This window comes from Chionomys nivalis, chromosome 1, assembly GCF_950005125.1.
Source record: "Chionomys nivalis chromosome 1, mChiNiv1.1, whole genome shotgun sequence".
In the NCBI taxonomy this organism is placed as follows: Eukaryota; Metazoa; Chordata; class Mammalia; order Rodentia; family Cricetidae; genus Chionomys; species Chionomys nivalis.
Window position 1 is genome coordinate 36,851,916 of NC_080086.1, and position 14,666 is coordinate 36,866,581.

The window sequence follows — 14,666 nt, forward strand, 5'->3', positions numbered from 1 at the left end:
CAGGTATGGTAGCACAGGCCTGTAATACCAGTACTCAGGAGACAAATAAAGGATGATCAAAAGTTAAAGTCCAGTCCCAGCTACAGAGCAAGTTCATGACCAATATCTATGAGATTGTGCTTCAAAAATGCCACTGCTTCCATGGTACCCCCAAATATTCCAATATTCCAGTTCATAATGTGTTCACTCTTTTATCACATAATTTGAAACTTATAATTACTCAAAAATAATATAACAAATTAACAGTCTCTCTTTGTTTTTGGTTTGTTTTTTGTTTTTCAAGACAAGGTTTCTCTGTATAGCTCTGGTTGTCCTGGAAATCATTTTTGTAGACCAGGTTGGCCTCAAATTTAAAGAGACATGTCTGTTTCTGCCTCCAGACTGCTAGGATTGAAGGTGTACACCACCACTCTCTGGTTAACAATCTTTCTTTTTATTAAATAATAAAAATTATTTAAGCCAGGTGGTAGTGCCACATGCTTTTAATTCCAGAACTTGAGAGGCAGCGGTAGGCGGATCTCAGTGAGTTCAAAGCCAGCCCGGTCTACAGAGTGAGTTCTAGGGTAGCCAGGGCTGTCACTGAGAAAGAGAAACCCTGTTCTGAAAATAAAACAAAATTAAAATTTTATTTATTTATTTTTATTTTTTATTCTTGGTTTTTTGAGGCAGTGTTTCACCGTAGCTTTGGAGCCTGTCCTGGAACTAGCTCTTGTAGACCAGGCTGGCCTCAAACTCACAGAGATTCACCTGCTTCTGCCTTCTGAGTGCTGGGATTAAAGGCATGCGCCACCACCGCAGGGCACAAAATTAAATTTTTAAATAGGGGTGTGTGTCCCTGTGTTGTTCAGTCTGGTCTCAAACCATGAGCTTAAATGAGCCTTCTGCTTCAGCCCTCCCAGGAACTGGATGACCAACATGTACCACAGTGCTGGCTTCCCTAGTTATTACAGAATGCTTGCTACAAGAATAGGAAGGAGTAGGAGGTCCAGATTTGCTATGTCATCTCATCAGTAAGCCACCTAATATACTTAACTTCCTAGTAGCACTGGCTCCAAAAGACTGAGTGGTTTTATAAGATCAAATGGAAAAGAACAAAGCGCCACAGTAAGGAACCGAATCCTTTTCCTCCCCCTTCTTCTCTCAGGGAATAATCATAAGTGAAAGCAAGTACATACTCATTTCCCTCTGCAACACTTCCTACCCACACTCACCACGCAAAGAACGTATGAAAGATTTGCAGCAGCTTCTGGTAGCAGGAAGACATGGTGAGGTGCTCCTGGGCTTTCACTCCTGGGTTGTCGTCTACACTGAGATTTCCAGCACTTAAGCTCTAAAAAGTAAAGAGATTTCAGTCCAGATCCTCCCGCAATTGCTCTCATTCCTCTTTAGTATTTCTCGGTTAAAAAGGAACTCTTCACAATTAATTACTTACAGACCCACAAAGTTAAGCCTGCCTGTTAGTTATTTTTTTTTCTTTTCTTTTACTCTTTTGTTTTTTGAGACAGGGTTTCTCCATGTAGCTTTGGAGCTGTCTTGGAACTTGGAACTCACTCTGTATACCAGGCTGGCCTCGAACTCTGCCTGGAACTCACAGAGATCCACCTGCCTCTGTCTCCTGAGTGCTGGGATCATAGGCATGTGCCACTACCACCACCTGGAAATTTTTCTTTTCTTGTCCGTCCTCTCCCTCCCTCTCTCGCTCCCTCCCTCTCTTTCAAAAGCTCCCAAGCCTGCTTGTCTTGCCGCTCTGAACATTCTTGCGCCTTCTCTGAAGACCGTGTTCAACCTATGCAGCTGTTCACAGACTTCTACTGCTGAGTCGGCCTGCTTTCCTGACCGCTAACTCAGACTTACCTCCTCCCTCCTGCTTCTCCTCCCAGAGCTGCCTACACACAGTAGCTTGCCTGCTTGTGCTTACATGGTTTACCATCTTATAACAAGACAGACTTCTAACCTGGAAGTAGTTATGAATGTTCTCCAGATGGTTACACATTGGGGTTAGCAGTTGAACAACACAATGAACAATGTCCCGGACAGATCTCTGATGAAGATGTGAGAATCCAATATTCCGGTTTCCTTTATTCTACAATAAATCTCAGAGTTATAAATGGAAAACTGGTTAAATTCTTTAAAATTAACCTTTATAAAAGTGTTCCAGATAGGAATAGATAGAAGAGGTAATTTAATTGCCTAAGATAATATTGTAAGAAAGCGACAGAGATAAAAATGATAGCAAAGGAAAAAAGTTTCCCTTAGTTTTAAATATCTGAGAGAATAAATTTTGTAGATAGAACAGGGTTTGATTAAAACGTGCAGACATGGGGCTGGAGAGATGACTCAGAAGTTAAGAGCACTTGTTGCTCTTGAAGGGATTCTGGTTTGTTTCCTAGCACCCATAGGATGGCTCACAACTGACTGAAACTCTAGTTCCAGGAGGACCTGACTCCTTCTTCTGACCTCTGCAATAAGCACGTGGAACACACAGGGAAAATATTCATACACATAAAATAAAAATAAATATCTTTTGAAAAAGTATAGACTTTCTAGGCATGGTGACATATGCCTTTAATCTCAGGAGGGAGATGAAGGCAGGAAGATCAGGACTTCAAGGCAATTCTCAGCTTCATAGTGAATTCATCCAGTCTTGGGCTATAGGAGACTAACTCAAAGGAACATCACAACTAATGAGTTTAAGCTCACACACACAGAACAAACAACACACACACACACACATATTTTACCATCTGCACCACCCAAGAACTTCCCCATATGCTAGGTGCTTTTGTTCCTTTTATACACATCTGAGGCTCTGGCCTCTCTACGCAGCCAAGTTCTAAACTGAATTTTACATACAGGCTTAGTTTGGGAGGCTATTAACATCAAACCTGAGGGTTACATACAGTTCAGTGGTGGTCTAATACTCAAGGAGCTGTGGGTCTGACCCTCAGAACTGCAGGAAAAGAAGGGAAGAACTGAGAGAGATTAGGATTTAAAACGTTTATGACATTTAGAAATATACCCATGTCTAGGGAGTCTTTTCAATCTTCTATTTCAAAAATACACACACACACACACACACACACACACTGTGAAGAATCAGCCTCAGCCTTTAAGTGTATTATGCTATACTACAGCCCAGCCTGTACAGGACAAGGCAAGAATGAACTGGTAATAGGAATGCCATCATGTTACCTAGGAAATTAAACACAACACCGGGATACTCACCACTAGTACCTGCTTGTTTCCAAGTTTTCTTTTTTTTTTTTCTTTTTTTTTTTTTTTTGGTTTTTCGAGACAGGGTTTCTCTTCTGTGACTTTGGAGCCTGTCCTGGAACTAGCTCTGTAGAACAGGCTGGTCTCGAACTCACAGAGATCCACCTGCCTCTGCCTCCTGAGTGCTGGGATTAAAGGCGTGCACCACCATCGCCCGGCTTGTTTCCAAGTTTTCTAAGCTTTCTAAGCTCAGTCCTACTAACCTTGAGGAAGCACATTCTCTTGGCAAAAGAAGGTGTCAGTATATTCTCTAACTTCTGGGAAAGATCTTCCAGCAAGAAAAGCAGCTCTGCAGGCCCGAGCTGTACAACTTCTGTCGCCTGTAGCAGAAGATGAAAACTAACTTCAATCATGTCCTAGTCACAATGCTCTTGGTATATTTCATGCTCATCCTTCCCACTGAGTGAGGAATTGAATTTGACTTTTAACTTAAACAGAAAAGAAATAGGGGGCTAGACAGAAGTCCCAGGGGACAAAGCACTTGCCACACAAGCACAAGGACTAGAGCTCAGACCCCAGGACCTAGGCAAGTACTCGACCCACTCAGTCATCTCCCCAGACTCCCCCAGTGGCCATATTTCCTTCCACCTGTTCACTACTATTCACTGCGGTGAGTCATTCTGTAAGTACATGGCAAGACACGGAATGGTGAAATGTGCATTCAGTACACATTTATGGAGAATCTTCTGTGAGCAGACTGATGAAGAAAAATGTAAAAAACACAACAAAATGCACACACACACACACAAACACACACACTACTGACTCTATTCTGAAAGTGCCTATAATTTTACAACTCTTAGGTAAAAATTCATACTATTTTAAATATTTTAGTCTGGAGAAATTCCATTCTCTAGGAATATCCTTATCAAAAGTTACCTTCTCTGTGAAAATAATCTCTATTCTCAACGTTATTAGAATACTCTCTTATTGACGTCCAGATATTAACACACATGGAGCAGTCAGGTCTACATCCTCTACTATAATTCGCGGACTGAAGGCAAGTCATACCTGCAGCATGCCCTGGTGCTACTGCACTGCCAGCGTATCTAGGTCAGCAGTCAACATAAAAGCAGCCTCTAGAAGTATCTACTTGATGCTGAACAAATGTCATGAAAACGGAAAAACAACACAGATTTCTTTAAGCCCCAACAGTACTCCTATTAAAGTACACTTAGTGCTTCTAATTGGTAACCTGTTGGTAAGGCTCACACAACCTCTAACACACTGAGAAAACCTGTGACTTGCAAGCAAGCTGTGTGACAAGGACTGGTGCAGTGACCACTGAATTCACAGAGGCTTCTGAAGCCAGAGAGCAGCCTTTTCTTGTCTGTCTTCCCCTTTGCTCTCATCTGTCATCCCTCTTACAGAGGGCCTCACACTGCTAGGTAGGACTCTGCCACTCAACAATATTCCCAGATTCCAACTTCATCTTTTGTTGTTTTGTTGACACAGAGTGTCTCTGTGTTAGTCCTGGCTGTCCTGGAACTCACTATGCAGACCACGCTGCCCTTGTATCTGCCTCTTCCTCCCAAGTGCTGGGGTTAAAGTCGTGTGCCATGACACCTGACCAACTACTTTAAATATCTCAGTATTCTTGAAATAGAAACAGACCTGAGGGACTTGGTAGAAGGCTAGGTTCTGGGATGCTAGATTGTCACTTACTTCAGTGTGCATTTCAGTGTCTAAGATGAACTTGGTCACAAGTCCAGAATGCAGAATAGAGAAGACTTCAATGTCCAGCTCTCTGAAAAAAGCACGGTAATTCTGCAGCGACACAAATGTCTTTCCTTCCTTCGCTGTGGACTCCTGAGGAAAAGGTGGAACAAACAAAAGAACTAAAGTCTCAGCTGTTAACCTAATTAAACAAATATTTTAATCTAATTTTATTTTAAAATTGTGTGAGGGTTGGTGGGTAATAAACATGTGCGTGCAGAAGCATTGATTCCACTCTAGCTGGAGTTACAGGTGGCTGTATGTTACCAAAATTAAGTGCTATAAACTGTCTGGAAGAGCAGTAAGTACTTTTAACCATCGAATGATTGTCACCACCACCACCACCACCACCCCACCCAAATTTATTTATTTATTTGGGTTTTTCGAGACAGGGTTTCTCTGTGTTGCTTTAGAGCCTATCCTGGAACTAGCTCTTGTAGACCAGGCTGGCCTCCAACTCACAGAGATCTGCCGGCCTCTACCTCTTGAGTGCTGGGATTAAAGATGTGCATCACCACCACCCAGGCAAATAATTTTAACTAACACACTAAAGTCCAATACTGATGTGGGATGCCATACTGTATGCTGTGAATATGTGTTGCTTTTATTGGTTGATGAATAAAGCTACATTGGCCTATGGCAGGGCAGATTATAGCTAGGTGGGAAAGTGAAACTGAATACAGGGAGAAAGAAGGCAGAGTTGGGGAGATGCCAAAAGTTGTCAGAGAAGCAGGATGTGAGGTAACAAGTCATGAACCACGTGGTACAGCATAGATTTAAAAAATGGGTTAATTTAAGTTGTAAGAGCTACTGAGTAATAAGTCTGAGCCATCGGCCAAAAAATTATAATTAATATTAAGAATCAAAGTGATTATTTTATAAGCAGTAGTGGGGACCAGCAGGTGGGAGAGTAACTAGTAAACAGGACAGAGTGGGAGAGAGAAAAGCTTCCAGCTATATAATACATGTTCATGTTTGGTAAAAAGTTCTAATTTCCTTACATAATCACATTCCTTTCACCAAATTAAATATCCCCTAAGCCACAGCACTTGATATAGTATACCAATATAAGCCAACAACAACCTTTGGTTTCTTCTATCTAAGAATGAACTACTAGGTAAATCAAAGTACGTGGAGCAGTACAGAATGCTGCAAGCACTGGGTGGTGGCGCACATCTTTAATACCACCACTCAGGAGGCAGATCTCTGTGAGATCGAGGCCAACCTGGTCTACAGAGTGAGGTCCAGGACAGCCAGATCTGCTATACAAAGAAACCTTGTCAGAAAAACTAAAAAAAAAAAAAAAAAAAAAGTTGTAAGCTTAAAGGCTAGGATGATCTAGTTTCAAACTTTAGCTCAAATGCACATTGTATGTCTTTGAGCAAGTCTTTCACTTATCCTCTCTGGGTATAAACTACCTAATGAATTAAATATAGATATTGACATAAACCTTGGGCTTTAGGAGATTATAAGTTAAACATAATAAATTAAACAAATGGTAGTTATAAAACAAACTGACATCCATGTGTCCAGGGAACTTCTCAAATACATGGCGCTGACCCTGTGAACGCCACAGAGGAGACAGAGGACTACTCCTCACCTGCTACCACAAACCATATTAAGCATTCAAAACCATTCACAGTCACAGTTATTTAGTCATTTATTATGCCTTTTGTGGCTTTAATTTTTTTATTATATCATTTTATTCTGCTTTTGTGCGCATGCCACACACATGTGGAGGTCAAAGAATAATTTGAGGGAATTGGTTCTCTCCTTCCACCATGTGAACTGTGGGGGTTGAATTTAGGTCATCAGGTGTGTCAGCAGATGTCTTTATCATTTGAGCCATCCCCCCTCCCCCCTGTTTTTCTTTCCTTTTCTTTTTCTTTTATTCTTTTTTTTTTTTTTTTTTTGGTTTTTCGAGACAAGGTTTTTCTGTAGCTTTGGTGCCTGTCCTGGAACTAGCTCTTGTAGACCAAGCTGGCCTCGAACTCACAAAGATTTGCCTCTGCCTCCCGAGTACTGGAATTAAAGGAGTGTGCCACCACCACCCTCCCCCCTGGTTTTTCAAGACAGGGTTTCTCTGTGTAACAGCTTTAGCTGTCATGGAACTAGCTCTTGTAGACCAGGTTAGCCTCGAACTCAGAGATCTGCCTGCCTCCCGAGTGCTGGGATTAAAGGTGTGTGCCACCACTGTCCACTCCATTTGAGCCATCTTGCTAACTATATTCTGTTTTGGGTTTTTTGAGATAAAGTCTTGCATGTAGCTCAGATGGCCTCAAATGTATGATCATCTTCCTGCCATAGACTCCCAAATTCTGAGATTATAGGCATGTACCACCACATCCAGTGCTGTGGGACAATGGTTTGTACCCTGTCAATTGTATTTTAATAAAACATTGATTGGCCAGTAGATAGGCAGGAATTTTAGGCAGGACAACCAGACAGAAAGTAGAGGTGGGGCAAAGAGAACAGGAAAATTCTGGGAAGAGGAAAGCTGATTCTGCAGTCATCACCCAGCCACAGAAGAAGCAAGATGGGACTGCCTCGCCGAATAAGGGTCTGAGTCACGTAGCTAACACAGACAAGGATTACAGGCTAATGTAAGTTATAAGAATTAGTAAATATGAAGTCTGAGCTAATGGGCCAAATGGTTTATAACTAATGTAGACCTCTGTGTGATTCTTTGGGACTTAACGGCTGCAGGACTGGGTGGGACAGAAAAACTTAGTCAACAGAATGGTGTCCAACAATTCAGGTCACTAAGTTTATGCTCTGGGGTCAAAAGGAGAAGTGGTTAAAAAGGAGAAAAGCCAAAAGAAGTATATACAAAAATGTCATGTTGCAATCCCAACACGCAGGACATTAAGGCAGAAGGACACTAAGGGAGAAATTAGCCTTGGGTACCTAGTGAGACTCTGTCTGAAAACCCCAAAGCACAGGGTGATATATTCTAAGATACAATGTGATAACTACTATAAAACAGAACTCAAAGTATCATAGGGGAGCAAAACACAGGCGTAAAATATGCAGATAATTAGAAAAAGCAGCCATCTGTGCAGCAGCAATAAGGACTATTCTACTTTGACTTCTGTAGCTACGATAAAACACTCTGACCAAAAGGAACTGGGAGGGGAAAGGGCTTATCTGACTTACCTTCCAGGTCATACTCCATCACTGAGAACTGACACAGAAACCACGGAGGAGCGCTGCTTGCTGGCTCCTCTAGCTTGCTTCCTGTTCATGCTCAGCTAGCTCTCTTAAACAACTGCGGCCTCCCTGCCTGAGTATGCAGCCATAATGGACTCATATCAACTATCAGCAAGACGGCCTCTCACAGACATGGCTGCAGGCCAATCTGGTCTGAGCGATCTGTCAACTGAGACTGTCTCTTCCCAAGGGACTGTACATGGTTTCCAGTATAAACAACAACCAGGAATTTAGAGAACAGTATGAACTCTGCTAGTCAGGGGTCAATCCAAGGCCCAGGAGACTTCATTTGCCTCTCCATTTCTTCCCTCTGAAGCAAACACAGAGTAAGGCCAGCCTTCCTCTCACTGGGCAGGCGCAGACCTCTGTCACATATTCCCACACCTTGTCTACTTGGCTTCTACCAGTTGGCACGGTGTCACATTCTGAAGTGTCTTCTGTTAGAAGTGCTTCAGTGGAGGATGCTTTGCTGCTATCAGCTTTTTGTTTCCTTGCGCCTACATTGAGAAAGAGAAAGATGACACAAAATCAGCAAGCACATCTGACAGCAGAACTCCACAGGAAGGGAGGAGGGAATTTTATACTCAAGCTACACAGCATCACACACGTCCTAAACAAAGGCTTGGTGGCACGATTTTTTTAAATTACTGTCTAAGCACCGCTCACTAACCAACGTGCCATTGTCATTCTTATGTTTTTAAATGCTAATGCTACAACACGTACAATTCAGTGTGGCTCAGACAGGGACAAGATAGCAAGGTACTCACCCATCTTTCCTTTGTTTCTGTTTTTGGTTGAAACAGCAGAACCACTCCAAGGTATCATATCTAAAGTAGCCACGTCGACATTTGCGAAAGGTGGAACATAGTCTGGGGTGACTGAAACAGAAGGAGTAATGAACACCAAACACAGTGATCCCATTTCCCAAATACATAGAAATAGGCTTCCAAAATCACCACCGGCAGCAGCAAATAACATATACTACTCCAGTCATCTGATGTGGTTTAGGCACAGCAAAATGGAGCTTAGAGGAATATTATAATACAATAACTGACTATGATCCATTAATATAAAACCATTTTCAATAAGGACATGAAATTACCAAACAAACAAAAAGAAACTAAAAATATATCACTTAAAAATCCAAAGATACGCTAGGTGGTGGTGGCGCACACCTTTAATCCCAGCACTTGGGAGGCAGAGGCAGGGAGACCTCTGTGAGTTTGAGGCCAACTTGGTCTACAAGAGCTAGTTCCAGGACAGGCTCCAAAGCTACAGAGAAACCCTGTATCAAAACAAAACAAAACTGATGGAGGTGGGTCTTGTATCTTATCCGTTGCTTTCATTGGTTAACTAATAAAGAAAACTGCTTGGCCTGATAGGACAGAAAATTAGGTAGGCGGAGTAGACAGAACAGAATGCTGGGAGAAAGAAGCCAAGTCAGTCAGTCACCATGATTCTCCCACTCCAGAAAGGTTAAGATCTTTCCTGGTAAGCCACCTTGTGGTGTTACACAGATTATTAGAAATGGGTTAGATCAATATGCAAGAACTAGCCAATAAGAGGCTGGAACTAATGGGCCAAGTAGTGTTTAAAAGAATACAGTTTCGTGTAATTATTTTGGGTAAAGCTAGCCGGATGGCGGGACGCAGCCCACTGCTGTTATCACTACACAAAACAAAAAACAAAACAAAACAATCCAAAGATACTAACATTTGGTCACATCATGTTTTGTTTTACATACTATTATTTAAGAGGAGGGCCTGAGGAAGGCTTGTTTTCCCCAAAGCATTAAGCTGGCATTTTTTTGTTTTGTTTTTGGGTCTGTCTATCTCTCTTTAAGATAGAGACTCACTATGCAGCCTGGGATGGTATTCAATTCATAGAGATCTGCCTGCCTCTGCCTCCAGAGTGCTGAAATTAAAACTGTGTGACACTATACTTAGTCCTAAACTAACACAAAAAAAAATTATTAGTGTGTGTGAGTATTTTGTCTATGTGTATATCTGTGCTCCACATACATGTCTGGTAGTCACAAAGGCCAGAAGATGGTGCCGAATCCTGTGGAAATGGAGTTATAGACAGTTGTGAACTGCCTATGGGTACTTTGAACCAAACTTTTCTAGAAGAGCAGCCAGTGCTCTTAAATGTTGAGCCATCTCTCCAGTGCCATAAGCTAGCAGTTAACTTAATGGTCAGAAGAAATGAAAAGACCTTCATCTTTATTGCTGGCTTGTGGCTATATTTAAGAAAGCAAAGGTTAGATGGGTGTGGAAGCAAAAACAGGTAGGTTTCTGTGAGTTAGAGGTCTGCCAGGTCTACAATTCAAGTTCTAGACAACCAGGGCTACATAGACACACTCTGTCTCAAAAACCAAATAAATGAATAAATCTTTAGAAAAATATAAAGGTAAGCTGCTCATCTCCTCAGCACTGATACCTGAGGCTTTGGCCCAGCCTTTCTTACCTGCCAAGTACTTCTCTAGGATTTCCTGAAGTTCCACAAGGTCCTTTAGCCGACTAAGAACTTTGCCCTTCATCTCAGGAGATGTTTGTTGGCAGAAGGCATTCACAACCTGCAAAGCACAAATTCTATTCACATGTGGACATTAACCTCATTTGCTTTACTTTGCTGGGAATAAAAGGTTCTTTTACTACACTATTTTTTTTTTTAATATAAAGCATATGAGTCTGCTATGGTGGCTTATGTCCATAATACAAATAGTTGGGACACTGAAGCAGGAGCATCACCGTGAATTTGAGTAAAGTCTGGTCTACATAGAGAGATGCAGACCAGCCAGTGAGACTGTCTCAATCAAAAAACGTACAATGAAGCAGATATATCTGTATATGAAAGAGTGTATCACAAAATGTGCTAATCTGGAAGAAAATGAAGAAAAACTCACAGACCAGATTTGTCTTAAACTCAGTTTGTGGCTGGGGATAACCTTCAACTCCTGATCCTCTTTCACGACCTCCCCAGGGTTGGAACTAGAGACAGGGACATGTCACCACATAACACAGAGTATGTGACGCTGGGGATAGAAGTGAGGGCTTCATGCATTCATTAGTTTATAGCAGACAATTCGCAGCTGTCTATATTCTAGCAGTTTCCATAAAAGTTACAGATGAGCTAAAAACTGTAATGAACGTATGTAATGAAACTGCAAAAAACAATAAAGTATGCAAGAAGTCTAAGATATGCCTTTGTTAACAGAAAAAGAAGAGTATTTCTTCCTGAAGTACTTGTTTAGAAACTATTTAAGGGCTGGAGAGATGGCTCAGAGGTTAAGAGCATTGCCTGCTCTATCAAAGGTCCTGAGTTCAATTCCCAGCAATCACATGGTGCTTCACAACCATCTGTAATGGGGTCTGGTGCCCTCTTCTGGTCTGCAAGCATACACACAGACAGAATACTGTATACATAATAAATAAATATTTTTTTAAAAAAAGAATAGAAACTATTTAAAACTTGTTCTAAATTCAGAAAGACGTTTAAGAGGAAAATCTGAATTAGTAAAGAAAAAATATTTTAAAAAGGGTTTTAAATTTTTTAGTTATTTGTGTGTGTGTGTGTGTGTGTGTGTGTGTGTGTGTGTGTGTGTGTATTTGATGCACACATGCATATGGGTGACCTTGAAGACAGGAAAGCCTGGAGCTGGAGTTGCCCTCGGCTGAGCCTCCCGATGTGGGCACTAGGAACCAGACTCTGGTCCTCCAGAAGAGCAGCAAAGTGATCTCAACTTCTGAGCTATCATCTAGTCCCACAAAGTTTTAAAGAATAAAATGACAAACTGGGAAGTGTTAGCGCACACCTTTAATCCCAGCACTCGGGAGGCAGGTGGATCTCTGTGAGTTCAAGGCCAGCCTGGCCTACAAGAGCTAGCTACAGAGAAACCCCGTCTTGAAAAACCAAAAACCGAAACCATAAAAAAAAAAAAAAAGATAAAATGACAATAAAAACCCTCCTTTCTATAATACCATTTGGAAATTATGACTCAGCAACAGAAAGCTAACATAGACTGTAATACAGCTGTGTTCTACCTGGGCCAAAATGCAAGAAACCTGATTTTTAACCCTACTTGTACTTACTACTTTGTTACGCAATTAGCAGAATATTTCAGCAAATCAAGTCTTATTCTATATACTTCCCATGTCCCTTTGGCAGGGTCAGCAACCTTTCTAAGCTTTTATTTCTTTGCCTATAAAGTGGGAACCATTGCATAAATGTGAAGTATAATAGAACCAAAAGGCAGAGGAAGCAATGAAACACCGCCATTCCCAATGTCCTCAAATACCCTCCGAAGAAGGAAACCATACCCATTGCAGAGGCCTGTGGCAAAAGGAGCAGGATGTCCTAGCACAGAAGTGAAGAGCCACTCTGTGGGGAAGTAGGACTGCAGCGGCCTGAAAAGCTGGCTACACAGTGAGGGCTCTAAGTACTCTGACTGGGGACATCAGGAGGACAGATGCTGAACAGTGGTGGGATGTCTGCCAGAGAAGCACAGGCATTGGGGGTTCAGGGAGACTTTTAGGGAGCTGTGTGAGCCAAGAAAAGAAACTACAGATAGGAAGTGAAACATCCCAGGAATTCTGCTCACCTCTCTGAACCAATTGAAAGTAAGGAATGTGAGTGAACACATAAGTGACCGCTCTTTGGCAGACATGGACTCCAGTTTCTCTCCAGGTTCAAGGTCAGGGAGGAACAGAGGGCAATCTGAGAAAGAGCAAATGTCCCACCTTCCTTTAGTTCAAAGAAAAGAACATGGGCCCTGCCCCCACAGCTACCTACTTCCCCCTTAAGCTCCTATTTGAGGGTTAAGCTTTGTCTTAGTCTCAAAAATCCTTCCGTATTAGTGTTAAAATACAGCCATGCTCTTTACCCTATCTTGGCACTTATGAAGGCCTGCTGGAAACTGGACTTCTAAAAGGCAAACACACCTGGAAGGCTATGGGGTAAGGCCATTTTTGCTGGCTATAACTGAGGTCTCTGGAGCCACAGAGAGCATACAACTCTTCTTAACACTTAAGATTTTTTTTCCCAAGATGAAATGAATCCTACTATGTGCTTATGTATACAAAGCAAAACCCAACAGTGACTCCTGGAGGTGAACCAAACAAAACTATAGTAATCTAGGGAAAGGAAATGTGGGCCCATAGAAACAGTGGCATGGTTCATGACAAATTCCTAAGCAGTCTTACTGTAAAGGTCATTGATCACAAATTGTGTGTGATGATGCTGTAATTTAAACTAATGAAAAGTAAATACATACAAGCAGGAGTGACCATACAGCATTCAGCAACAACTACAAAGGGAATACTGGTTCCACATAAGCTCAATGACTGTAATTTCATTATTACTTATCTAGGAAATTAGAAAGTTCCATCTCACATACACAAGGTACAGGCCTGACCCTTGCCTACTTCTACCAAAAGACCACAAAGAAAGGATCCAAGAACTGCACCCCATACCTAAGAGACCATCAATCTCATCCAAGTTTCCGTTATGTTGTCTTGCCACACAAAGTCTCAGCAGCCGGAAATGGGAAGCCAGGCACAAAGGAGACATCGATCTGGGAAGAAAAAATTCACCTCAGGAACCACAGTCATATTAATCCAAATCTATAGAGTCACTTTTATAATTAAAGAGAAACAGCAAGTACTCAATGAATGCTCAGTAAACAAGGACCTAAAGTGCAAGAAGGCAAAGGGTATGTGCAGTGGGAATGAGGCAGAAGTAGGAAAGAGAGAGGCAGAGGAACCAAAGAATGTTCATGGGAACAAAGAAGCATGGAACAGCAAACAGCCTAAGGTGATATGTGCTGACTCTCATGGGCACTGCAAATCTCAATCCCAGAGACCAAGAAAAAAAAAAGGAATCTGACCACATCCCTCTAATATCACCAGATATAACATTTCTTGGAAGAAACTTGGATGCGAGGACTCCATAGATTAAATGAACTATGAAATAGGGCTGGTGAGATAGCTCAGGGGTTAAGAGTGCTTACTGCTCTTGCAGAGAACCCAGACTCAGTTCCTAAAATCTACACGGTGGCTCACAACCACTCTAGTTCCAAGGGAGCTAACATATTCTTCTAACCTCCATGGGCTCCAACATGCATTAGACACATGCATGCAGACAGACACACATATTAAATAAATAAATTCATCCATTCATTAATACTAAGAGAATTTTTTAAAACAGTAGAATTCCCTATGTACATTAAAAATACCAACAGAAAACAACTAACTTTTGGCTTGGTTCTCGTGAAGTCACTTGACTGATATCTGCAAATTCCCGAAAGAACAGTGGTAGGAGGTTGATGACAATGCCATCTTGAGAGCTGTATTCTTCCAGTCCATAGAGAGCTTTCACAGGAAATGGAAAGTCACTGTGAATCAAAAAGAGAATCAAAATCTGAGTCCCAGCTGGGAGGAAAACAAGGCTATGGGGGAATCACTAGGACA

General features: G+C 41.7%; 1 protein-coding gene across 2 annotated transcripts in view; it reads right to left on the minus strand.

Moving 5' to 3' along the window:
- The window catches only part of Fancd2 (FA complementation group D2), an 81,498-nt gene that overhangs the window by 27,169 nt on the left and 39,663 nt on the right, over nucleotides 1-14,666 (minus strand). For both annotated transcript variants that reach the window (XM_057769132.1, XM_057769126.1), the window contains 10 exons: nucleotides 14,450-14,590; nucleotides 13,671-13,771; nucleotides 12,800-12,915; nucleotides 10,666-10,774; nucleotides 8,967-9,077; nucleotides 8,584-8,696; nucleotides 4,939-5,082; nucleotides 3,477-3,593; nucleotides 1,955-2,083; nucleotides 1,212-1,330 (listed from right to left, as the gene is read on the minus strand). In XM_057769132.1, coding sequence (XP_057625115.1) covers nucleotides 1,212-1,330; nucleotides 1,955-2,083; nucleotides 3,477-3,593; nucleotides 4,939-5,082; nucleotides 8,584-8,696; nucleotides 8,967-9,077; nucleotides 10,666-10,774; nucleotides 12,800-12,915; nucleotides 13,671-13,771; nucleotides 14,450-14,590 — 1,200 coding nt within the window. The remainder of the gene's footprint in view (nucleotides 1-1,211; nucleotides 1,331-1,954; nucleotides 2,084-3,476; nucleotides 3,594-4,938; nucleotides 5,083-8,583; nucleotides 8,697-8,966; nucleotides 9,078-10,665; nucleotides 10,775-12,799; nucleotides 12,916-13,670; nucleotides 13,772-14,449; nucleotides 14,591-14,666) is intronic.